The sequence below is a fragment of the Bombus vosnesenskii genome, unplaced genomic scaffold, assembly GCF_011952255.1.
Source record: "Bombus vosnesenskii isolate JDL3184/JDL3185 unplaced genomic scaffold, Bvos_JDL3184-5_v1.1 scf7180000014816, whole genome shotgun sequence".
NCBI lineage: Eukaryota > Metazoa > Arthropoda > Insecta > Hymenoptera > Apidae > Bombus > Bombus vosnesenskii.
The window spans coordinates 82,056-109,868 of NW_022883662.1; the positions used below are offsets into that span (position 1 = coordinate 82,056).

Consider the following 27,813-nt stretch of genomic DNA (forward strand, 5'->3'; position numbering starts at 1 on the left):
TTCTTTCATAAACTTATAAGTAGAACGATTTGTCTACTTTCACCGTGTGTCATAAGATTGTTTGTGATATGTGTGGACCAATTTTAAAGAGTAAATATTTAAAGATAAGGTTTACATTTTTTCAGTTTATTATACATCTATTTAACTTATATATTTTTTAATATTATTTATATCGTTATATAAAGAGTTCTAACAATCAAGAGGTATAGTTATATAATTGGCAAGGAATGTTTCTGAATGTTGAATGTTACTTTTATGATTCTACGTGAACAAGCAAGTCGAAATTTGTTTATATGACTCCGTTTTCGAAAAAATCGAGTTTGGAAATTTGTCAAGCCTAGAAGCATAATGAAGTTTAATTCCGTATTGAAGACAACAAATAAACTGAACAGTTGACAGGAGGTTACTTTACGTGTGAAGATAGGTCAAAAATGCAGAATAAAATTTTTCCATAGGATGCTTCATTCGTTTCCAAAAAAATAATATTTGAAAATTTATCTGGTACGCGTGTACTAAACCAATTTTTAACTGAATACGTTCAAAGTTTCAAATTTTATTTTTCTCTTGGATTACAAATAAATTAAAAGCTTTTGATCGATTCAAAGTTCAAATTCTATTTTCCTGAAACGGAAAAATTTTATTCTACATTTTTTATTTATTTTCGTATATAGAATAACTTTCTACTGATTGTTTACTCATACTGTCGGTAATTAAACAAATTTACATATATTAAACAAATTTTTACATTTGATTTTATTGAAAGCGAAGCGCCACATCAAAAAATTTTATTTTACATTTTTTATTTATTTTTTCAAGAGCAGAATTAATCACTTTTTTCGATTGTACCATGTTTATTGGGACACCCTGTATATTGCACTTAAAGATATAATTCGGAAAATCACGAAAAGATAAACCTTATTTGTACGCTAATTCTGTAATGCACAGATGCATGTAAATGAAATAATGCTTGAAACAACATCTTGAACGTTAAATAAATATGTTAAAAAATAGATCAATTTTATTGTATTAAGAACAGGCCGATACTCTATTTGTTAAAGTAATATTTTTCCGGTAATATAAAAATTAAGAATGTAACTAGGTATATTTTGTTGATCTTAGAATCGAAAGTTAGAAACTTTGAGAGAGGAAGACATTAAAGAAAAAAGTTAAAGAAAGAAACTAGAAATTTAGCAGTGTAGTCTACTTACTGACTACTTGAGTCGAAAGTCGTCGACAATCGTGGCATGTATGGACGGACCGTGTCTATAATCGTGGCTCGGTGTAAATGTATAGTGTCAAATTAACCATGTTGAAACGCATATTTGGCATCGTAGAAATCAATTGAGAATAATAAAAAATGGTGTCATTAATAAAAAAGCAACTATTGAAACATTTATCAAGGTATTTACACGCTAAGCTGTTAAATAAATTTCATTATTAATTACACAGTATAATTAAAAATTGTACCACCCTTAATTAAGTAGAACAAGCAAATTATAATTGTGGACAATTTTATTTATTTTGTTAATTACCGTTATTATTATTATCGTTAAATTATTAGTAGTATTTTTTCGTGTTTATCCACAATTATTAACGTAATTGTTAACATGACAAGTCTCAGATAATTATTTAAAATTACAATATAAATAAAAATGTTATCTTAAGTCTGCATTATGAACAGATTTCAATATGTTATATATAAATTTACAGGAGATAAATCTATTGTAAAAAAGAAATATGCCATTGTCTCTTATTCACAATATGATGTTTATGTGTATTTATTTAAATTTATAGGTTTACCAAGAACTTATCTGCTGATAAAATAAATTTAAGTGCATTTAAAGGTGAAGGCGAACTGACAAACTTAGAACTTGATGAAATAGTTTTAACTGATTTGTTAGAATTGCCGTCATGGCTTAGATTAACAAATGCTTGGTGCAATAAAGTTTCATTTCGTATACAATGGACCAAATTAAGAAGTGTTCCTATTTTTTTGGTAAATAACAACTGTCTATTTATACATATTAATTATGTACATTTTTATATATTCATTTTTTTAATTATTTGTCGATATACTTTTCCATAATACAATAGAATTATTAATATTATGTTATAATAAAATTTTGATTAGATCTTGATATTTATAGAGTTTAGACGAAGTTCATATAGAAGTAGAAACATGTGAAGATTTAAGAGATTTATCTTCTCCGCAAGGGCTTTCTTCATATACTGGTCCTGCAAAATATTCTTTTATACATAAAGTAATCGATGGTATAACAGTGACTGTTAATACTGTATCAGTTACATTCAAAAGTCCTGCATTCATTGCTTCAGTTCAGGTACATAGTGTTATTGGTTTATTTATTAATGAAATCTGCCTTCATATCTATTAGAAGCTATTATGAAATTATTATTTTGTTGTAGATGAATCGCATTATTGTGGAATCGAAATCTGCAACATGGCAACGGTGTGATCTAAGGACTACTAGAGTGAAAGATCCTGATCGTGGACAGTTACTTATTTTTAAAGAATTAGAATGGCAGACAGTTAGAATAGAGGCACAAAGTACTAAAGATAAGAACCTTACGCCATTACGTTTACTTACGAATCAAGCAAGGTGTCGGATTACTATTAAAAAAAGAATATCAGGTTAAAAATATTTTAATAAGTAACAAATATATTTCCCATTCTTTTGTTTTCTAAGTACGATAGAATGATATAACATATGAATTTGTATTTTAGATTGTTTTGTTATGGGATCAAGACTGATTCTTATATTAGATGATCTCCTATGGGTTTTAACAGATTCACAGTTGAAAGCAGCACTTCATTTTATTGACTCTTTAGGTGGCTTGATAGAAAAAGCTACAGTATTAGAGCGTAAAACTAAAGCAGCTAGAAAATTAGAGGTCTGTAAGTGCAAAATTAGGAAAAAAAATAGAAAGTTTCAATCATATGATAAGTATATTTTCATGGTTTTAGGTATTGCCAGAGTATCAAGCACAAATATCTCAACAATCAAGAACAAAAAATCAATATAATACTGCTATCTCTAAAATTTTTACCAGATATGATGTTGTAGAAACTTCATATCATTTTCTTTGTCAAAGAATTGATTTACATTTATGTGATGATGCTGGTAGTAAGTAAATTCAAATTTTTTATTGTTTTTTTAACAACAATGTTGTAATATTATTTATTTTCTACCTAGATGGTAGATCCTCCCATCCCGACTTAAAGGATGGTGGTGCACTGCAAATTTCATTAGTTAGATTTCAAGTTGATTATTATCCATATCACTTAGCAATGGCTGATAGAAAACATTGGGCTAAATATAAAGAAAATGCTACACCTCACAGCCAATGGTTACAGCAATCCTTAAGTTCTTTTCGAAGTCAGTTTATGGATCTCATAGATTCTGGCAGAACACAGCATTCTCCTTTAACTAGGAGTCAAGGAAACATTACAGGTTTGTCTTTAAAAAGTAAACAGTCAATCACAAACATGTCTTTTTAATATTAATAAAATATTGTTTCTTATTCTCATTTAGTTAATAACACAAAAGGTTTAGGAGACAATTCGGAAAAGGGTAATCAATCTCAAAATATAAACATAACTGTTGATGACAAAAAAAAGTCGCAACATCCTAGTGGTAATCCAGTGAAAAATTACATTTTGGAACAGCTGGCTAAATTAATGACGACATGCATTATAATAAGGATAGATGATTTTACCTTGTACAAAGTAACTACAACGTCTCGTAACCCTGTACCAAAAGAATTTGTTATGGGTATGTGTAAGTTTTACGATGATCAAATTAATTTATTTACTAGGTTTATTTTTTTAAAATGATCCTTTATATAAAGCTTCCATATAATATCAATAATTATTTCGTTTAATAATTGCACAGCTCAAACAAGGAAGAAACATGCAACAGGTACAGATTACAAACAGTAATAGTATATTCATATTAATATCGCATCATAAGTACCAATTAAACATAGCTTCATGTTTAAGAAGTTTTGTTGCTTCATGTGTTATGTTGTTATATCTTATATGTATCATATTATTGAGCATTAATTTACAACTTAGTACAAAACGTTTTTAACAGCAGTTCTAAATATATGAATATTATTATTATTATATATATATAAATATTATACATATATTAATTAATATATGTATAATTAATCTGAAGCGTAATTATAATATATTTAAAAGATAATCATAGTATAATTTGCTTTTCTAAAGCAAATATTTTAATCAAAATTTTTAAATATCTTTTTTATGTTCTTCTTTTAAAAGATACGTATCAGTTCTATTGCAGTTGTAAGTAATATTCAATAATCTTATATATTTATTTTATAGTTTCTAAGAAGAAAATTAAAAACGAAGTATGTAAAAAACATTACAAATATTCAAAAAATAAGTAATAAATTATGTAATATACTTTCCGAGTATTTCAAATGGAACGTTATTCTATTTAACATTATCTACTGCTTTTCAATTATAAAAATATAGAAAATTATAATTCTGTTAAGTAATTGAAATTTCAATCATTTATAAAGAAGCATATAATTTTTCGCGTCTTTTAAGAAGGCTTCCAATAAAAAAATTTGTTGTATTTATCTTACAGATCCTAGGGACTATGTTGTGTAGATACATATAAATGGTTATACTTCATGCAATCATTGTGGTTTGCATTTTGTAATATGTAACAGATAACATCATATGAATATTTATTGTTGTATGGAATATATTCATAACGCATGTATGTTATTGGAGAATATATTTACATTTCTATTACACTTTATTGAAATATTTTTATGTTGCTTAGGTGACAGAGACAAATTTTGTCTTCCAGAAGATGTTACAATTGTTCATGCTGAATTTACATATTATTATTATCCTGGAGATATTACATTTCCATGTAAGTAAACATATAATTATCATGTTAACAAATTTTAAATTAATCTACAACTTCATCCATTTTATAATTGTTTAGTGCCACCACCAAAATTTTATGTACAACTGAATCCTATCCAAGTAAATTTTGATGTCTGTTCCTGCTTATGGTTTAATTCATTTGCATTAAATTTATATCATTCTCTAATGAATAAGGATAAACAATCAACATATACTTCCACTAATTTAATGTATTTTGATGTGAAAATCGAAGCTATACTTCCAAGGGCAAGTACTAAGACATTTGTATTATAGGTTAAAGTCTTGTACTACTGTACCCCCAATATACTTATTATCTTCAGGTAGTTTTTGAAAGCCAACAAGATTATCCTAATCAGAAGGATAGGCCAAAGTCTTTGCACATACAGACGTCGAGAGCGTCAATAACAAATGTTCGATCCGCAGAAAGATCTTCAAGAGCAGATTTAGCACAGTGTGTAAATGCTTTTCAAATGGGACAGATGTTTTTTGCTACAGACTTTCCAAATAGATCGAATGATTTTCATATTCTTACAGATAAATTTTTGGCACATTGCGCAGGTAAAAGTTTCGTACACAAGTATATTTTTCACATTATTATTATAAAGTATGATACATATATTTCACATTCATTTATTTATTATAGGCACTGATAATATTCGATATCCACCACCTAATTTTAGCAGTAATTCTGTAAACGAATTAGTTCGTCAATTACACCGGGAGCTTTTATGGACTGAAGCTAAAGACATATGGTGTTGTAATTTGGAACCCGTTTGGGGAGATTTTCTTGGTGCTCGTGCGGTCGGTCAAAACCGACCTGTGCCGTTCCTTGATGCATTTCCTTTAACTCTATGGTGTTACATGTCTATGAAATCGTCAGAGAAAGATTCATCAGAAAATAAATCTACTGCTGACATTCATGGTCTTGCATACATAAGCAATTTAGTTAGCGTCCAGATAAATCATTATCAATATTTGTTTTTGTTAAGGTTATCGGAAGTTTTATCGGAAATGGCAACGTATCTAAATATTGATTCTAATAAAATATTAAAGATTGATTGTGGTAGTTCACTTGTTATTGGTGCATTGATACCACAAGTAGAAGTAACATTTGTCATGCCGTCGCATACCCCTGGTAAAGAAAATTCTGGAGGTGATTTGGAATCCGTTATGCCAGATTCATCTAGCATAGCAGACGACATTCCAGGTTCGTCTATTCCATGGCAAAGTACAGAACGAGTTGAGAGCAGTAGTAAAAAGATTAATATAAATAATGAAACAATAACGCCACAAAGTGACGTATCATCAATGTTGTCAATGGATTTTATACATTCTAGTATACCTCAAACTGTTGTGACTTTTAAACAAAATGGTACCAATAAACACGAAAATAATATGCAGATAAGAAATGTAGCACCTGATAAAAGGTGCATTACTGTAGAAGAAGAGAAATCATTGCCTACTTTAAGATATAATGCTGATGCTACAAATAAGCATAGTAAAGGAGATTCGTCTTCAAATACACCATTCATTCCTAATAATTTCAACGTTGGTCTCTCTTCTATGAAAAAAGGGTTAAGTAATTTGATGACATCAATTGATTCAGCTTTGAAGGCTTCTCCAGAAGATGGTAGCAGTGATACTGTATCTATAAGAAGTGATGTTAGTTCTGACAGTGAGAACTACGTTTTAATTAATCTTCAAGATCAAGAAAAATTAGATACAATGTTTTCTGTTGATAATTCAATTAGAATAACAGCAGTAGAAGAAGCTAGTGAAGTAGTTGAAGAAACTCCTGATACTCAGAGTGAAAAATCTATGGATAGTGTGTGTAAACGAAAGGATATTGTAAGTCTATGTTACATAATATAATAATGTAATACAATTGAAAACTTTAATATCCTGATTAGATATAATCCTTTTTAGGTATCTATGGCAACATTTAAATTATCTAAAGTTGAATTTATTCAACAATCTCTTGGATATGCATCATCAATTAAAGTTCAAATTTCAAATATTGGTAATGATGAATGTTCATCTATCCCATGGGATGAATTTCAGGTAATATTATCTTCTATTCATCTAAATGATAAATTTCCTGTTTGCTGATTACATACAATATGCTATTTTAAATCTATTAAATAGATCTAAATACTAAGGTTTTTTTAATATTGCTGCAATCAAAAATATATTATTCTTTAGTGTTTCTTTCATACAATAATTTCATTAGAAAGTTTAAACTTTTTTTATATACTATATGAAGTGCTTTTTATTGTGTACAGATTTAATATATTTCTAACCAATACAAATTTAACCATTTATAGAGGACATATTGCTCTGAAACTTATGTTAAAATTTGTTAAGATGTTTCGAGTATGAAATTTGATTACATTAAAATAGTAATGCAGTATCTTATTCAAATAATATTTAAGTTTTTTGTATAAACTTGGAATGTATTCATGACTAATATTTTATTCCTAGTTACATATTTCGTGTGCCACGAAACTCTTTTGATTTTATTTCTAGCTTTATATCACATACATTATAAACATTTTTTATTACATATGTATATTTATACAATGTTTGTCTTTAACTTTTTTGCATGCTTCTCCTGCGTCTCTCCTTCTCTTGTGAATGTTTTTATGTGGCACTTGTGGCAGGTCAAGAGAAAGGTATTGGCAAAGTACTCATATATTTCGTATTAAATGCCTTGTACTATGTACATTTTATTGCATGTCTAGTTCTTTTGAATTAATTATGTCACTATGCTGTACAAATTGCATATATATAAATATTTATCCTATTGATCAGTTAAAAAAGATTATTGTGAATGTATAGATTAGCTTTTTAGATTAGTATATAATAACTAAAATATAACTAGTATATAATAACTAAAGGAAAATATTTGACGATTTAGGTGATAATTTGTAAATCCTTATTGATAAGTGATTATTGATATGCAAATGATAAATTTGTAGAGTATGTGACAATTACATACAAGTTTATTATTACATTATTAAGTTGCATAATTAGCAGTTAATATTTTATTGTTATTTTTTATTTGTATATACAAACGAATTATGTAAGCATTTCAAAAGTACACACTTTTACTTTTATGTGAAGGGTTTAAAGCTTTTTAGTTTTTATTTTCATAATATGTATATGTACTCAAAGTGTAATAAGTTCATGTAGCATGGTATGAAATAATGCTTAGCTGGAATGTACTTGAAAAGCTTTCAAATGCGATTGCAGATTATGTGTATTTTATATGAATTATATGGAAATGAAAGTAGCTTTGTTTATAAAACAAGTTTTCGTAGCTTTTTATGTTAAAATTTTTTAACTTATCACATATTAATAAGAAAAAGTTAACAATATGCAACTTTTGTATTTAAATGTTTAATTACATATTATGGAAATATATATAGAGTATGCTTATAAAGAAGCTAATATTAAGGATTTGTTCTTATTATCTAATATATGCAAATGATAATTTAGTCTTCAACGATTTTATAGTTTATTTTCCATAATTTCACATTTATAGCTTAGTTTGAAATTTTTATGAATTTATTACAAAATAAAAGAATTGTAATTCTATTACATAGTAGAAATTATAATTATGATATAGGTTAAATGTTATACATATATTTTTTAATATTTTTTGTTTATTAGACAAAATTCAGTGCACGATCACGAGGTTGGGTCGAATTACCTTCAGATTCTAACTGTAGATCATGTATTAAACTACGTTTGGATCATGATTTAAAATGCAAGTCAGATTCTTGGAAATTGTCTCAAGCAAGTCGAGCTATAAGGAATAAAAATATGCACTTAAATCAGAATCAAGATATTACAGCTGAGGAAGAGGTAGATACTACTATAGATGTACATAACAAACAAAGTGTTTTGGATTTGTTTGAAGATAAATTAGAAGTTAAAGTTACTAATGTATCTATGGCCTTGTCTATGAGTTCAATAAGTGGTCTTACAGACTTAACTGAAGATGAAATTATACCTAGGCCGATACCATTGCAGGTATGTTAAATTTTATTGTATTATTTCTTTTAACTTTATTCTTAATTACATAACATTTTTATTTTATTACAGATATATCTGGAGAATATATCATTGCGTTTAAATGAAGATCGTCCACCGAATAATATAACTTCGCCAGGACCAATTCCTATAGATCTGAATATTGCAAAGCTTAAGATAGTACGAGATGCAAATGGAGTTTTTCATATCGAACCAGTTGGTAGGTAACAATGTACAATGAAGTTTTGTTATTTGCCACTTATTATTTTCATACAAGAAAGATATATAGTGTATAATATAGTATTGTACAGTAAGTTTATAATATAGTAGGTTTTCGAAATACATGTAAGTGATAAATTCTTTTATTTAAAGATTTGTTTACTTTTTTAAAATTAATGTTATACATTGTATAATTCTGTGCATTCAGACGGCCTTTCTAATGTGAGCATTTATACAAAACAATTAGAAAAATAGTAGTAGCATTTACTGCTTTAATAATATTGTTTAATAGGACATTGAATAAATAGAATTTTAGATTTGCATTTAATTATGCAAAGGCATGTTTTATTTTTTCTCAAATCAAAAGAAAATAATTTCTGCTTATTATCACGTATGCTTATTAAAATTTTTAATGCAATTTATAAATTAGCATGAATGAATAACATATAGAATGTCCAGAAAGGTTGGGACAAAACTTATGAAAAGTTATGAAAAGTTTATGTAAACTTATGACCAAAAGTATTTTATTGAAGACTTATGAGTGTTCAAAGATTTCTGAGAAAGTAGTTCTTAAGATTCATTATACAGAATTGCAGAAAGACACAAATATATTTACTACTATTTCTACGATAGTAGGAATATTCGAAAGAGTTCAACAATCATTAGTTCGATGAATGATTTGCATCCTTGATATTCTTACAGAAGCAATTTCAAACATGTATTACAACTGTCAAAGCAATTAATAACCATTTTTTGATGCTTATAACTCTTTAATAAAGCATTTTCGGACATAAGGTTATATAAATTTTTTGATCTACTTGACCTCGTTAACATGTAGTATAAGTTTTGTCCTAACATTTTTGCCCCAACATGTCCTTTTTGGACATGCTGCATATAAGGTACAAAACATTGTTTTATAACGCTGCTTATTGTTCACAAATAGTTTAGATAGTAAATATATATTGTTTACTCACCATCTATGTTCAATAAAAAATATTTAATTTCCTAATTCGTTAAAAGTAATTTTTTATTAGAAGCACAACTTTTTTGTGTATTTTATAGATCACTATAAAATATTTTCCTATACATTTCTCTATTATTAATCTAACTTAAACATTTTGTTTCTAGTAAATTTGTTGAGCAGGAGTAATTCCCTTGTAACACTCACAAGCAGTGATACTCAAATAGTCGAGAATATAAATCATGAAATGGAACTAAATATTTTAAGACAGTCCAGTAAACAGTTGAAATTGGATAATGAACAGCTTCGACGTCGTCTCAATGCTTTGGAGAAAATATCAGAAGAAAATGCGAAATTAATACGTATAAAAGAAGAATCTACTGTAATCAAATCTCATTTAAGTGCAGCACAAGAAGACATACAGCTGCTTCTGAAAGAGAAAAGAGCCTTGCAAGAAACAATAACAGAACTTCAAAATCGAATAATTGGAAGTGGCCCAGGCAGTGCTACTCGTGCATCTTGGTCATCAAAGAGATAGCATACCAGTTGTTTTGATTGTTCCAAATGTTGTAGTTCGAATAAGTCATAATAATAATTTTATTAATTATTACTTTTCATATTATTAGAAGTGAAATTTTACACAGTTGAATTATGTGTCTTCATAGCATCTATATTTAACTTAAAGAGAGAAAGGTATGTCATACTAGAACTTTTGGATCCTTACTATACGAATTTAATATGTTACATTGACTTTTAAGTCTTATAAAGGGAAAACTTGAATAACACATTTATTATAATATGTTATGGGCAAAAATTTCCTGAGTTTACTTGTTTTGTATATTATCTTGTCTATCATATTTATGCTAGTAATTGCCTTTAGCTATTCAATAGTCATTATTCAAGCTATTGAATAGTTATTCAAATCTATTCAAGCTATTCAATAATCATTAAGATAACATTCAGTTATATAAGATGCACTTACATGAAATATACTGATTTTTACTATGAGCGAGTACAAGGCGATAAATAATGGCAATAGTAGTCAGTGTTTAGCATTTTCATTAATGAAACAAATAAAGAAAAGATTGGTGGAATGAATATTCTGGATACATACATGTGTATTTATGATATGCGATAATACACGTGTTAAAACGTGATGTATATATGAGGTTGTTAATAATTTTGCGCGCACGCGCGCCCACACACACACACACACACACACACACACACACACACACACACACACACACACACACACACACACACAACACAAAATTAGTTATATATATTAATATATAATATATTAATTAATAGATAATATAATGGAATTATTATGTAATTTATTATTTATATTTAATATATAATTATTAATTATATATTAATATTAATATATTATGTATATAATATATAAATATTATGTAATATCTATATATACATATTTGTTGCATATATAGATATAAAACGTACATGATAGATTATAGTATGCTAGTCAAATTATTGCAATATATGTTTGGTTTTATAGCAGTGGTTGTTACCTAGTATGAAAACAGAGAATTGAATATAAATTTTTTACCAATGCTTTTTGTTCTTCTCATCGTAAATGTTCTGACGAATTTCATAGGCAACTTTTAAAGGAATGAGAAAATACAGTAAAGTAATATAATAAATGTAAGATATTAATGGATATTGAATGATAAATTATTTGAGCCTACCAGATAGATTGTCTAGCTTAAAATCAATGAAGAACGTTTGTTCGTATTAATGTATATGTATAAGATGTGTATAAGAGTGAATACATGTGATTTAATAATCAGTTACGTGATAAAAATAAAACTGACTATAATATACAATATACAATGATAATCTAAAATGTTTTGATAAGACTGTAAAACTGATGTTATTTCCTGTGTCATTTCCTGTATTTCTATTAAACTGAAGATATGCATTAATTGATATTTATCTTTGGAAATGAATAATATTGGATACATTAAACCAAAATTAATAGTGTATTATAGTGGACTAATAATTTTGTCATATTGTATGTTGTGATATCTTGACATTTTATCATTGTATGTTACAATAAATTTAATTTCCAGGATGGGTTGCTGGCCAATCCTTTTGTTACAAAACAGTGAGGTATTTTTCTAATGTGTATTAATGACAATTGCTAGTTAGATTTTTTTTATTTTAAAAATCTGATTTTTTTCAAACAAAACGAAAACAAAAACAGTTTTCTCCACTATAACAAATTTATTAAATTTAGTGTCAGTTTTTTTAAAATAAAAAAGTAAAATAAAATTTTTTAATTAATTCACATTAATATGAGATGTTGGAAGAATAATTTGTTTACACTTAAGTATTATGCAGAACATAAAAGTCTTGATTTCGTTGTATAATATTTGTTTACTTAGGATATTTAACTATTCGATTAGATTAAAATTTTTGTATTTTATCTCTATGATTAAATGTAAGTTCTACTTATTATGTTTTATTTTGTAAAATGTTATGTTTCTAAGATCTTGTATTTAAAATTTTATATTAAATTTTTATGATTAAAGAATTTTTTGTTGTGTTTATTACAATATGCTAAATTAAAATATTTTGGGACATGATCACAGAATCATATATAGGGAAAAATTTGAGTCTATTATGAAAATATATTATATGTTACATATATTATAGTGGAATGAACTGTACATTTATAGCTGTCTGTACATATCTTACATATCTGAGTATGTAAAAAAATTAAAACGCAAAAATTTTTGATGTACACATCACGTTTAAACATTGATATGTTCTTATAGTCTATGTCTTATAACGGAATATTCAAGTTTTAATTTAATTATAATAAATCTTTATTTTCTTACTATACAATTATGTATGTTTAGTCCTTAAAAGAATAATGCTTGAATCTTTTAAATATTATATATTTGTTACATTGTAATATTGTATAATTTTATCAAATATGTTTGTTAAAAATATTAATTTAAAATGCTTCTTTTTCATTGTTATTGTATTTTGATTTCTGCAAATATCTTTATTGAAAACAATATTTATATTGTTGTATATAAAGCATATATTACTTCTAAGCTTTATATGTTGTTTAATATACGAAAAATTAAAATTTTATGATTGAATATAAGTTATCTTTATAATAAAATAAAATTTAAGACGTTATTTTAATGATTTTAAAGTATTTATTTTGATAAATTATTTTTTCTACTTAGTCGATTTAATTACACATTGTTCAAATTTCTGTTTTCTCTTTATATGAATATTTTAGGATGTAACTATTATATTGTTATGAATAAATTTTGTCACTTTCGATGAATTTATGTTAAAAAAATTATTATCTTGCAGTAATTCTGTGATAATTATAGCATTTAAGTAACTATATTTCAATATTTAACTTTATTTGTTAAATTCTAGCTTAAGAAACACATCATTTTAAATATTATATATATTTATTCAAACATATAATTTTTAAATGCAATTATTTTATAATTTTGTAATCAAATAGTGTATAATACAGGTAATGTACTTAATATTGACGTTAAGTATTAAAAGTGTATATTTATAAAATCATTTGTAAAAATATTATATGTTAGTATCTCTACTATACAATTTGTGACTGTTATATTACTTTAAATATGCAATTAAATTGTAAATCATTAACTTAAGTGTATTTATTAATCATTTTATATATAATATTTTTTAATGGTTAAATATGCATGTAATACAGCTCAAAGAAATTATTTTTGAATACTTTTTTGGCTGAATATTTTGTATTTATTTTCGTTAAATACATATTATAACAAATGTATTGCAATTTATAAAAATCTGTTCTAAACTTACAGATGTAAATAAAATAAAGATGTAAATAATTACTTATTTCATTTATTATATTATATATTATATAATGTGCATAATTTGTTTTAGCTTAGTTCAGATAATATTTATTATTTCTTAGCAACGGTATATTATTTAATGGTATTATTAGCTGAAAATCAAACATGTTACATAAATCATCATTTTAGCATGTAAAGTAGCTCACGAAATACTTACGATAAAAAAACTTTTATATATATATATATATAAAACTTCTACGACTTTTACATGCATTTTCGGATTGGTTTCAAATTTGATCAATATAATCATCATAGTTGTGTCTCATGAAAGTGTTAGTAACGTTTGAAAATAATTTATATGACATATACAATTGTATATAAAAGCTTTTAACTTCATTCATGAGTCACTATAGCTGTGTAATAATTGTACTAATTCAAAAAGGGCGCGTAACAAGTCGTGTGGTTCCGTGTTTTCTCGGAAGTTTACGCCATCGTATCTGTAGCGGTAGCGAATAGCGTCACTAACGAAAGGGGCGACAAGTGCCACGGTCGAACTATTTACTTGAATCTGTGTGCGAGTTGATTTAGTGTGTGGGTCAAAGCGAAGGGGCAAAAAAGAAGTCATCCTAGGAATCACTGCCATCACACGTAAGTAATGAATATATATTGAATACATGATGAAAAAAGGTCATTATCGTCGGTACAAATATTGGTGGTTGCGAAACCTCTACATTCAAATTAATTTTCCATAACATTGGATCTGGCGGTTGAACACGATACACTATAAGTTGTAATCATGTTTCGCACAAAGTGGTAATGGATACTTCACTTTGATCTTTTTCGCTTTATTCCTACGAAATGTGACATTTAATAGTGATCTGTATAAATATTCTCTTTTCAGTAAAGAACACGATCACTCATCTTTCTATCGGTTCTTGCAAATGGAGCACAGTCATAAGAATACCGACTGTTATTTTTTCTATTACTCAACATGCACAAAGGTATGTAAAATATAAAATGCACGAAACATTCGTTGTATTTAATCATCACCGTAAAATTTTAAATGTTGGATAGATTTGTTCCATATTGTTTCTGATACATTGAATTCGCGAGGTTAGATCGGCCATGTTGGTGGCAGGCTCTACGATATCATCCGTCGTTTTAAAATAATTAGTGAATCGTGTTATTTATATATTACAACAGTTGTATTTCTTCATTTCATGATTACTTTGAACTTTTTTTACTTTGAAAAATTTAACTGTCGTATATTGTTTACTATGTTCGTGTCCGAAACAATTTTTGTTACTCATGATGGTAATATTAATTGAAAATTGTGATGTTTGTCATTATGTATAAATAATTAAATATTTATTTTCATAATGTATTATGAGAAATTATATGAAATAACGTTAACTGTTGAATTTTGAATTGTTGAAGTTCGAATTATAGATTGTTGCAGTATTTACATTGTACATGAGCACTGCAACTAATTATAACAATTCTTTGTTAGTTCATTATTATTATACTTTTGATGTATCTGTATTTTATTATTTGTTTTTTTTGTTAATTTATAATTATATTTGTAGGGTGATAACTGTCCATTTAGACATGAACCATCCGCCTTGGGTTGTGAAACAATGTGCGTATATTGGAAGCAGGGCAAATGCTTTGATGAACATTGTAACTTTAGGCATATGGAATTAAGAGTAAGCATCATTCAAATATTACAGATAAATAAATCATTAATTGGAATTTTAAATAGTTTACTAATGTTTCTTTGTTACTTGTTCGAATAGAAAAATCGCAAATCAATCCCGTGTTATTGGGAAACACAACCTGGCGGTTGTAGAAAACCACACTGTTCATTTATGCATAAAAACGCTCGTACAATTACTAATGATCCTATTAATCCAGTAAAAAATTTTGATTTAACATCAAAAACAATGAATCAAGAATGGTCAAATCGTCAAGGTAAGAGTATTATGTTATCATATGGGGTATTTCAAAATTAAACAATCAAATTATGTCAATATATAAAACAAGCATATTACATAAATATGGAAAATATTTTATTAACAAATATGTTTAAATGAGAATATTCAGTATGAAGTAATAGCAGATTTGTTAATATTTCAGTATGAAAGTAAATCAACAGTGCTTAACTAAATTGTTTATTTTAATTATATGTATTATTTTAAAGTATTGTAACTTTAATTAATTTTACATCTCAAAATGCTGTTCTTGTTTTTAATGAGAGCTTTATTATTTATTAATGAAATATTAAATGTAACATTCTGCATATTTTGTTTCTATATTATGTTGAACTTTCTCACGAATGTTATGCGATACATTATTGTTTTTATAACCTTTCATACAGGAATAAAATAAAATAAAAGGTCAATGATACTTTCATGATTAATATATTCATTATAATTAATTAATAAATTTTAAATTTCTGTTATATATATTCATAAAATATATTATTTAATTATTTAATTGTTTTATTTTAGAATACCCTGTAAATTATGATTTTACAATATTTTATAACCTTATGTTGTTATTTTCATTTATTTTATAAGGTCTTTTTTCATTACTAACAGATGACACAAAATATGATGGTAGTAGTACTGAGTCAGATCAAGGTAGAGGAAGCAGTGAAGCAGGCAGTTTTATTGGTAGTCCAGCTGTTGATCCTCTTATCGTCAAATTTGAAGAAGGTATGAGGCTTTACTAGCCCCCCCGTCCATCTTTCAGCGTACATTATCTTACGTCGGCTACTCTTTCCCTTCCACCTAATCTACAAACAAGCATAAATATTCCTAATGCACTGAGTATTCCGAGTAACCTGACAATCCCTAATAACGTGTCTAACAGTCTCAACATACTAAACAATATTAACATTACAAACAATTTGAATATACCACAAGCTAATGTACAAAACTCACAAACTTCCCCTTGCCATCATGCATTATCATTTTCTCACCCACAAAATTTACATTCACATTCTCCTGGACAGTCATTGTCTCCACTACAAAATCAACAGAATTCTCCGCTGCTTCAGCAGCCATCATATTCACCTATTCATACTCAGCAAACTTCTCAACCTCAAACATCAAGATTTCCTTTCCCATACCTTGAAATGACGTCATATAGACGATTTTAAAATTACCGGGAATACCCTCATTGTAACAATGTAAGTTTCTATCGACCAATAACCAGTATAGAAAAAATACGTTAATGAAATATTAAAACAAGGGAGAGAAACACAGATAAAATTATATGAAACAACTAAACATTGTCTTTTAAAAAAAGCTGGTGTAAAGTATTGTATAAACGTACAACATATACAATGCTTTATATGCAAAAGTGAAAAAGTTATACTTTCTATTTTGCAGTAAAATTGATTACAGATTTTTATATTGATTGAGCACCAGGAATGTTAGTACATTTCCGATACTTAATCGATTTTCACTTAATTTATCTGATTCATACAAGACTTGTAAATTAATATAATTAAGTTATTTAAGAAAGAAAAAGAAAAAAAAGACAAGTTCATTATGAGAAAACAGCTTAAGCTGCATCAATGTCACTAAAAACTTATATGATATTTTGCTAATAGTAATGGCTTTTTATAGTGTCAGATACATATTGATGTATTGTAAATTTCCACAAGATACGTTTTAAATTTCCTCTTCAATAATAAAGACTGCACTACTTAGAATTTATTGATACATATAATAAAATATTAATAGTTTTTATTTAGCTTACATAAAAAATGAAAGAGAGATAAAGATATATATGAAATTATATATATAAATATATGCAAGAAGAATATTTCATTAGTTATGAATATGTAGTGAAAAAGCAATAGGTGAACTATATCGTCGTCTTTATTATTGGATAGAATAAGGTTATAAAATTATATTGACATGTGAAGGATTTCTTTGAAAGATCATTTCGTACATTTGTGTACATAACACTTTAAGAATTATAGTCAAAGGTGTGTGTTGTTTCAATATAATGATTAAATTACACATATAATTTTGTATACACATACAGTGTATACCATGGGGAAGAGGGATAACATGCAACATTTAGATTGATCCGATAACTCTGTGTTCTCAGTGATATTGGTTTAAATTTACCGACTAGTTGTAATCAGAATTTACATCTATATTTGAACACAGTTATGGTTACATTATAATTATATTATAAATTAGAAAAGTTGAGAGTAACTGTATCATCAAAAATGAGCATGGTAACCTAATCATAAACTAAAGGAAAAAAAAAAACAAAAAAGAACAGAATAGAACGAAAAAAGCAAAAAAAAAAACGTAGATTTGAATATCAATTTTTGCAGGGGCTGCTATATCTAAACTTTGCCTGTAGCCCTCTAACTGCCTATGGCTATCTTTCTCCAGCGGCAGCGCGATGAGCCTTGAATTTTCCCGAATGCCGCATAATAGAAAAAACAAGATCGGAGTACTCACGTCTTTTCGTTGTGCTATAACACTAACGAAACACGAACCTATACTGGATGAAATAAGAAGATAGCTATGGGTCGTCGCTTTGCCACACACACACGATTTGAACTCGCACAGATTTCTTGATAACCAATTCGACATCCGAGACTGGTTTAGGGTGAAGTAGTTTGTTTAGTTTTTAATTGAGACTGAGTTTTCATATGTTTGATGTTTGATCGTTTGAAAAAGGCTCAAAAGAAAGGATACTTCTTTCATCAGTGAGATGCCCTTGAAGCATAACCATTTGTGCAAATTGATGAAAAAAAACAAAAAATCCAAAAAAAGATTATTCTAACATGTACTAATTTTTTGTTTGTGATTTTTAATACGGTTATGCTTTGAGCTAGATGAAGCGTAAGCGAGAGAAAAATATTATTCGAGTCGAATACTGCCCCAGATATATGTGCACATACGCGCATTTCTTTTTGGTATAATGTTGTATGTATTTTTTACATGCGATTCGTAATAATGTTTTTCGTTTGAGAAGAAAGAAAGACGATAAAGGCGAGATGGACGAACAAGAACGAACAAAGATATATGAACCTTCATTTATAAGGATATATATACATATGTATAAGCAGTATCTGATTCAATCGTAATATCCCAGCCTTGATTTATAATATAGCGCGTACACATGAAAGAAATATGATAAATGCCTTCATATGTTTTGGCTTCCCACACGAATTAGCGAGTTTTCAAATGGCATGGGATAATAAGTATAAAACGAGCAATAGCACTATAGCTATTCGTGTCTAGACGAAATTTGTTAATAGCAGCGTGTTGTATCAAAATTTTGTTGTGTTGTACAAACAGAAAGGAAAGAAAATCGCTTCTAAATCTTTCGATGTATAAAAGAGGGAAACGAATATTTTTCATCGAATCACGCTGCACGAGACAACACGAATCTTGAATCTGTATAAAAAGAAATTCTAACGTAAACATAAAATCTTGCAGCATGTTTCGTTTTACTCAAAGTTTCAATTATCGAAAATGTAAGAAATCTCCATGGTGAACGAGAACGAATGAGAAATTAATGACAGCATCGGGATTAAGAGAACTTTTTATTCTGATGATTCCTTTTAACGAGTTTTTTCAAATTTGTTGATAAGTGAATGTTAATCGTTCGATCTCGACCGAGGGAAATTTTATAGCTTAGATTCGTTTCTTTCGCCGATGATATCGTTATTCGATTATGTTGGATATTCTTGTACTTCGTTTTCCTACGATGAATCAGCGATTAAGAAGATTAGAGCAGAAAGCGAAGGAGATCGCACGGGAATATCAAATAAACGATCGAACAGTGAGGTTATATAATATAAATACGAAAAAGCTACGAGTATAAATATATGAATATATATCGTCACAAATATATATTTGTGTATTTATACATAAAAACGAGATAATTCCTAAGGAAAGAGGAAAATGCAACTTTATATCACGTATTGCATGCATACACAGATACATATTTACATATACGTACTCTTAAAAAAGAAAAAGAAAAAAAAATAATAAAAAAAGAGAAATAAGAGCGGAACTTGGTGGAATAGTACGTGTAAATTTTGTTTCAGTCGCATCGTGATCGAGTAATAATTATATAATTGCTTCATTATTAGAAATATTTAAAAAAGAGGAAAAAAGACGTAGAATTTCTCATCATAAAAATATTCTAGATCCCAATGAAAGCAAGAATATATATGTACATATATATATGAATATACATATATTCCTTATTTTTATTACGGAATACTATTTGCGCCTAGATCCGCACGAAGAGATATGATGAAAATAAAAAAAAAATTAAGTGTAATCTGCATTACGAGACTATCGTACAGCATGACGAAGTAATTATATTCTATTTAACTGCTAAATGATATATCCACGATCGAAATTAATCGTCGCCGTGTCTGAATGTCATCATCGATCACAAAATCGATAAATTCGGGATTATTATTGATTCTGCGGTTTTATACGGGTAGAATTCTACGTTCTAGTGCCTAAATTTTTGTCTTTACCTTTTATTGAATTTCTCTTTTTGATTTCGATGAAAGCAAAAACAGCAACAACAAAGAAGGGTTAGAATAGAAAAAGAAAAGAACCTATTAGTTTGAGATAGGAATAGCAGTGATCTTGAATCTCAAGATAACACTGCAGGATCTTTGTATTTTTTTGTTTAACTCTTCAACATAAATATGCGAATGAAAAGAACAAAATTTGTGATGTAGATCAAGAAACGTGCATGGAGAAGGGAGAAGGAATGAAAAGAAGAATGAGAAATGCGGATAAGCTTGAAAAAAAGAAAAATTATATATTATAGGCGATATAATAAGTGAGAGAGTGCGTGTATGTACGAGAAATTTCTCGATTTTTCGCTTTTTTCCTTTTTTTTCGCTATTAACAGTCTCCTGTCAGGAAAAAATATTCATTTAAAAGAAAAAAATGAAAAAGAACAAAATACGCGATAATAGTACGATACAGGTCAGTTTGATAATTACATTACATTGTAATTATTGAAATAATTGTTTCCCAATATATGTTTTTGTAATATATTTGCAAATAATGAGAAATAGAGGATCGCGTTCGCGAGAGTTAGAAAGAAGTCAGAGAATGGCGAAAGACGTGAAGAATGAGAAAAAGTTCCGTGACAGGCACGCTATACTGTCGAAAATAGATGCAGAGTTAAATGATTGTTTGAAATGCAACAAGATCGTCTTTTGACCCGTTCTCGCGCAGCAAGTGCAATTATCGCATGTTCTTTTCAAAGCACAGGGCCTGTAATGCGTGCCACTTCTTGGCGAATGTGTGTGTGCGTGCTTATTGAGAGACGAAATAGTGTAAAACTTAACTTAGTACGTTTAACGAGCGAGGAGAAGGAAAGAAAAGAAAAAGAGAGAAAAAAGATCAGTAGCTGGACTCGTGCCGCCGGCGACGACCTTTAATCGCTATTTATTATAGTCGAATAACATTAGTAATTTTAATATATCGTTTGTTTCGTTCGTGTCAACGTTCAGCCAATCAAACGACGCTGGTTTGGCTTGATTTACAATTAATTACCGCGAGATTCTTTCGATTGATTGAAAGAGTCGTTGATTACAAAATCATTCGCTTATCACAGGATCGGTAATTTACGTTTTCGTTTTCTACTGTATTTTATGAAAGAAAAATTTCTCGGTCGATCATTGCAATTTATATAATAACACTCTTTATATAAATTCTTTTTTGTTTCGTTGGTATTTTTCAAAGGTCTCAAATTTTAAAGCTTTCCTTTTTTTCCCTTTTGTAACATGCTTCTCGAGTTGTGTTTTTTTCTCCGTTTTAAGGGGTGTTCAATATGCTTTTTTGTTTTTCTTTGATCTGTGAATTATTTTTATTTTTAATTGTTAGTTATCGTGTGCGTTCAGCTGCAAATTGTTCTTAAATCATTGTCCCCCATTCGGGAGATGAATCTTTATTCGAATTATATTATATTACTTCGTCGATAGATGACTTTTTTTTCTGTTTTGTTCCTTTTCCTTTTTTATTTATTGTTACCAAAAGTCGTCATTGCAGCGGCATGACCGTTATTGTCTGTCATTCGTATCTCTGTTGTATTGATATATATTGTTACTTATTTGCGTATTTTTCCTCGAATTGTAACGCATGTGTTCTCGAAGTCGCGCGTGCGATGCTTGGTCAACGGCAATTTCAAAAATATGTCTCTATTCCAATATCTATATTCACAAAAAGAAAAATTTGCAAAATATTAACAGGAAAATATAATTATTGAAATAATTAACACAAAAAAAATTATCCTATATTAAAAATGCAAGAAATTATATAGTTTTTAATGATTGAATCATTTCATTGAAAAATTAATAAAGAACGAAGGAAATTGTCGTTGAATTCGTTTAAAATAACTTGTAAGCCTTTGTTTGGCGATTGACGATGAAACAAAAGGTGAGCAAGTCTCTTCAATTTCAAAAATAAAAACTGATTCGATTAAAAGTGAGAAAGTGGGGGTTGAGAAAGTAGAGAGAGAGAGAGAGAGAGAGTGAGAGAGAGAGAGAGAGAGAGAGAGAGAGAAACAGACAGACAGACAGACAGACAGACAGACAGACAGACAGACAGACGGACAGACGGACAGACAGACAGACAGACAGACAGACGGACAAAATAGACAGGCGGACAGAGAATGAGTAGAGGAGAGGAGAGGAGAGGAGAGGAGAGGAGAGGAGAGGAGAGGAGAGGAGAGAGAGCGAGAGAGAGAGAGAGAGAAAAGTAGAGAGATTATACGCTGAATATGCGATAAATAATTCCGTACTAATCCATGTAAACGAATGGAAAATATTAATTTTTACCGAGACGATTATTTGGATTCCAATAAACTTGATGCCATGAAATGAAAGGGAAAATAATGCTAGTGTGACAGAGACAATTTTTCCAATTTATTATTTATTTATAAAGATACAAGATTCGCGTTTTATAAAATTAATTGTATCGTCTTTTTACATTGGTCGAATAGTTTTTTTGGGCCTATTTTTTTGCATTTGTTGTATCGAATCTGAAACTATCACAAATAGTTATTTTTGCATTTATCCAAGGCATTATTATACAACAATTGCATCATACTTTAATATCTAATTAAAAATTAAGAAATATTCTATTTAAAAATTATAAAACACTGTAATTTTTTAATTGATTGATTCATTAATGATTTAATGATTAAAAATTACAAAATAATGTATTTTAATATTTCGTTTAGTTTTAAAGTCATCACTATTGCCCTGGACTAATAAATAATCAGTAAATTGCAAAAGCAATCCCAGCGTTGAAATAAATATTATTTGTGATAGTTTTTCTTTCAAATTGCGTTTCAAAATTTTTCAGAATTTCTCATTGAGTGTTGCGAAGCATTTGATCCTTACTAATTTGTGTTTTGTGAAATTTACCATGTCTGCCGCTCTTTGCGTTAAACTATGCATTGCGACACTTGATATTGCGAATACCGCATAGTGAGACATACCTTTTTTTCACGACCGAATTGTTGTCCGGAATAATTTAATCCACGTGATTGCAAATGGATGATCAAATTAATTTGTAAAATGTTCACAAACATTGTACTCAGTTAAAAAAGAAAAGAAGAAAAACAAGAAAAGGGAGATCTTTCGACAACTACAAAATTAAAGATAATTAGACGACAATTTCACTCGAAACTCGGATTTTTTGGTTATTTTCTCATCGTCAACTTTTTTCTTTGTCGATGATCGATTCTTTGACTGTGTTGTGCCATTGTCGTGCGTTTATCCACGTTTTCTTATTTTTAATATATCTATAATATTTATTATATAAGTATATATATACATACATATATATTAAATATTATATTAAACATTATATTAAATATATATAAAATATTTATATATTTATATATATTCATATCCATATATATAAATAAATAAATATATTAAATATATATATATATATATATATGTTATACAATATACATTATATGTATTATATATATACATATACATTGTAAAAGTCTTAGGCCATTTAAAAAATATTTTTATACAGGAACAAGTCTTTATGGCCCTTCTTGTTTGTAGGTTTTCTCGATCCACAATTTATTTAGGAATAGTGTTTTAAATTAGAAAAGGGAAATCAAAAACGTGAAAATTATTTGAAATGTTAAAATAGAAATGACAGTTTAAAATAAATTTGTTCACATATTATTCAGGGAAAACAAAAGAAAGTTGCACAAAATATCAATTATTTCAAGTTAATAAATATTTTTCAATATATTATTAATAACTCTTGAATTTATATTTTTTTAGCAAATTACCAATAATGCTAGAGTCAAATATTTCTCCCGTAGTTAAAACGGAATTTATTTTTTAATAAAGGAAAATTAAATTTTTTAATAAAAACAAAAGATTTCCATTTGATATCTGGCTTAAGATTTTTGCACAATATTGCATATACATATACATATGTATGTATCTATATAAAAGAAAGAGAGAAAGGAAAAGATTGTTTTAAATATTGGCTGGTTCGTGTAATTCCCAATTGTGTGGAGAAAGAAGCCTGGAGGGAACTAGAAAAAAATCCAAAAGCGACGAATTTTCAAAGAGATTTTTGAAAAGTAATTAGTAAACAGAGAACCAAAAAGAGAAAGAGAGAGAGAGAGAGAGGAAATAAGAGAGAAAGGAGCACAAAGAGATGATAACGACGACGATACTAATTTACCTATTGGATTTTAAGCATAGATTACCTGATCACGTAAAATCAAAGAAGTTTGTACAATTAGTGCTAGTTACTCTTAAACTGTAGGAAATAAGAAATTGTTAAAAGGAACGAAAAGAAAAAGAAAGACACAAAAAAAGATAGAAAAAGGGAGGAGAGAGATGGATCACCGAACTCATATCCAAGGAAAATCGGTCAAAGTATTGGAATTGTACTCTACATTTTCGTTGTTTCTATTTTCAAACTCAAACTTTTCCCCATAATCTCAACCGGAGATCGAAGGCTACTTCAATCTACCAAAAACGACAATTAGTCAATAACAGAAATAATCTACGATCAAAACTCAGAGTAAGCTCACTTTAGAGTTAATTAAGAGCCTTTCAAATAATTCTAATCTAAAAGATGCTTGGGAGACGCCAAATAGAATTTTGAAACGAATCAAAAGTAAACATAAATAGAGACTTTTAAAAGAAAATTCTTAAACAAATCAAAAGTAAACACACAGAAATTTTTTAAAATATTTGTAAAATGTTGTAAAATAAACGAGAGATGAAACATATCTAAGGATTTTAACAACAAAATGGAACATTCTCGTTCAATAATAAAACAAAGATTTCCGCAATTTCGTGATATGTTTCTTCCAGAATCGGACAATGAAAGTGTACCGTCTCCGGTAAAGCCGCAGCTGAGGGTACCATACTGCAAGACATACGAGGAGATTCGTCTGGAGGAGATTCAAGCCGAAAGCGCCGCCTACTATTCCTATCAGACTGAAGACTATCAGAATGATGTTGGTGGCGGGAAGATCAAGACTCGTGGGGACCAAAAAAATCTGTCGGTATCTGTCAATGAACAACGATTCGAGCGACAAAAAAGGATTGGACTTCAAGGTTCTTTCACTGGATGAAATTCGTCGTCGAAAATACAAAGGTTTTGAAGAAAATAAAATCAGAAGCATAGAATCGATGGATTCAATCAATACAAAGGAATCGACAGGATTTCTGAAAGACGCCGTAGAAACAGAAGCTGAATTTAAAGAAGCAATTTCTGTTAGAGGAGTGAAGAGACGTTTGGAAAATGTAGAAGAGGACACTTCTAAGCGCAAAGTGAAGTGTAATAACGATCGTAGCGTCATCTCGAGCAGTGTGCCGCCTGTGAAGCTCAGAAGATCTCCAAAGAGGTTGAGTTTGCTGCACAGTGAGGAACGAGATGAGAAAATTGGCCAGGAGGAGCAAATCGAAGAAAAGAAAGAAGGATCTGGTAGAAATAGTCCCGAATCAAGTTCTATGGAAAGATTGAACGAATCACAGTCGATGAGTTCGAATAGTAGACCTAGGAAGAATGAAGTTGAGGTTAGATTATGTGATAGCAGCACGAATGAGGATCAGGTGCAATTAGAAATAAGTGAACCAGAAGGAATCGGTTGATACGTACATAGTGGATTCTAAAAGCAGACAGTTTATTGAATGTAAATGAAGAGGATTATTTGACATTGGACATGGCGTCGGATGATATTTTGAAGGACATCGACGCGTTGCTCAAAGATAAAACCCTCGATTTGGAGGAGAAGCTAAGGAACGTGTACTTATGTGAAAAATCGACTGGAATAACATTTGCTCATTTTCTATGGTTTGTTTCTCTTTCTATCAATAAGTGATGAGTGGAGAAATAAAATTTTTCGGTCGACTTACTTTCCACATTTTCGAACTGACTGAGGGATTCTGTCTGGTTTTTTTACCACAAATGAGATAAGTGAGACTGTCCATAGATAGAATTTTGTCGTAGGTTGATTCTTCAATAGACGAAGAAGATGTTTAGATAATTATCCTACTAATTATCGTTGTGAAGACTAGTAAAGTTGAGGAGAATCGTATCGTCGAATTCGATTGTTTCGTGGAGGCCTGTATTCTATTTAAGCGATATGGGCGTGATTTGTTTCTGAAGGAATGAATGAAGAATTTTAGATTCTTGCGTGGCTATTGATCAATACCTAATATTTTTGTTCCGACTTAGCAGAATATACAGGGTATCCCTGTAATCAAGGTATGATTACATAACACTCTACGTGATAAAGCAAATTGAAAATATAGAATAACATTTGCCAAACTTGTCAAATATATTTAAACTTTGCTAATTCCAGGCTACACAAGAGTAGATAATCGATAGAAGGTTATTCTACGTGCAGGAATAATTACAAACTGTAGAATACAATTTTTTCATAGGATCAATTTCCGTTTCCGATAATATTAAATTCGACAATTTGTTAAATGCACGTATTACATCAAATCAATTTTTAATTAAATACGTTCGAAGCCTATTTTCTTGAAAACGAGACTTTAAACGGAAGAATTGTATTCCACATTTTTGTCTAATTTTCGCATGTGGAATAATTTCCTGCTGATTGTTCACGCGCATACGAATAAGTAATTATTCAAGTTCACGTGTTGTACCAAACAAATTTTTAAATTCGATTTTATTAAAAATGAAAATTTCGTATGAAAAACTTTTATTTTATATCTTCGAGTTATTTTTTACGTAGAATCACGCATTTGTTGATTGTACTACGATAGCTGGGATACTCTGTGTTCTTAGTATTTTGAATATTTTTAAAATTTAATATTCAATTTCATTCAACATTTTTTCTTTTATCTACTTAATATAAAATAACTAAAAATTGGAAGAATGAATGATTGATTTGAAAAAATAAATTAATTTGGGAAAAATAGTTTCGGTTTAATGTTTGCAGAAGGTTCTTGTTTATTGTTCCAGTATTTTTTTGTTCGATATGATTTTAATACAGTGTTATGTATCTTATTATATAATTTCTGTGTTATAACATTTGGTCACGATGATTACTCTCGGAAACGAATGCATTTCCACCGTTTTTATTTATCCTTTCGTATTTTTCTTCTGATTACTATACGTGTTTTATTTACTCCAACAAACGAGATAAAATTTCTGGTACATTATATATGTATTACATTTATATACAGAGTATAAAAAAATAATGATCTGAAATTTTAAAAACTTACAATATTTATTAAGCGGAATAAAAGATGC

General features: G+C 28.5%; 2 protein-coding genes and 1 long non-coding RNA gene across 7 annotated transcripts; all 3 read left to right on the top strand.

Moving 5' to 3' along the window:
- Nucleotides 1-768: 768 nt before the first annotated feature.
- LOC117240612 (UHRF1-binding protein 1) lies at nucleotides 769-10,773 on the top strand. 5 transcript variants are annotated; one of them, XM_033506628.1, is made up of 19 exons: nucleotides 769-1,401; nucleotides 1,795-1,996; nucleotides 2,148-2,339; nucleotides 2,425-2,650; nucleotides 2,744-2,910; nucleotides 2,984-3,143; nucleotides 3,213-3,470; nucleotides 3,552-3,791; nucleotides 3,912-3,938; nucleotides 4,839-4,931; nucleotides 5,007-5,194; nucleotides 5,269-5,506; nucleotides 5,592-6,796; nucleotides 6,875-7,009; nucleotides 7,609-7,620; nucleotides 8,621-8,983; nucleotides 9,056-9,203; nucleotides 9,411-9,424; nucleotides 10,331-10,461. In XM_033506628.1, exons 1-19 carry the CDS (start codon nucleotides 1,358-1,360, stop codon nucleotides 10,331-10,333), a joined length of 3,915 nt encoding a protein of 1,304 aa, XP_033362519.1. In that variant the 5' UTR covers nucleotides 769-1,357; the 3' UTR covers nucleotides 10,334-10,461. The 5 variants fall into 5 exon arrangements, with proteins under 5 accessions (XP_033362519.1, XP_033362516.1, XP_033362517.1 ...); XM_033506625.1 differs by lacking the exon at nucleotides 9,411-9,424 and having other exon boundaries at nucleotides 770-1,401; nucleotides 10,331-10,773; XM_033506626.1 differs by lacking the exons at nucleotides 7,609-7,620; nucleotides 9,411-9,424 and having other exon boundaries at nucleotides 770-1,401; nucleotides 10,331-10,773.
- Nucleotides 10,774-14,513: 3,740 nt separating this feature from the next.
- On the top strand, nucleotides 14,514-26,575 carry LOC117240580 (zinc finger CCCH domain-containing protein 11A-like). Its single transcript, XM_033506576.1, is given in 9 exon segments — nucleotides 14,514-14,824; nucleotides 14,913-15,012; nucleotides 15,598-15,717; nucleotides 15,808-15,982; nucleotides 16,612-16,728; nucleotides 25,398-25,570; nucleotides 25,572-26,162; nucleotides 26,164-26,201; nucleotides 26,203-26,575. Coding segments are annotated over 9 exon segments (1,539 nt in total). The 5' UTR covers nucleotides 14,514-14,807; the 3' UTR covers nucleotides 26,411-26,575.
- Nucleotides 22,652-23,651, top strand: LOC117240581. Its single transcript, XR_004494745.1, has 2 exons — nucleotides 22,652-22,706; nucleotides 22,758-23,651. It is a non-coding gene; the product is annotated as an uncharacterized LOC117240581 (long non-coding RNA).
- Nucleotides 26,576-27,813: the final 1,238 nt, after the last annotated feature.

Excerpts from the sequence above, each read along its gene's own strand:
- LOC117240612 (XM_033506625.1), top strand. The coding sequence starts at position 1,358 with ATGGTGTCATTAATAAAAAAGCAACTATTGAAACATTTATCAAG. Across the intron at positions 3,471-3,551 it reads GAGTCAAGGAAACATTACAG|TTAATAACACAAAAGGTTTA; the intron begins GTTTGTCTTTAA and ends ATTCTCATTTAG. Across the intron at positions 6,797-6,874 it reads TGTGTAAACGAAAGGATATT|GTATCTATGGCAACATTTAA; the intron begins GTAAGTCTATGT and ends AATCCTTTTTAG.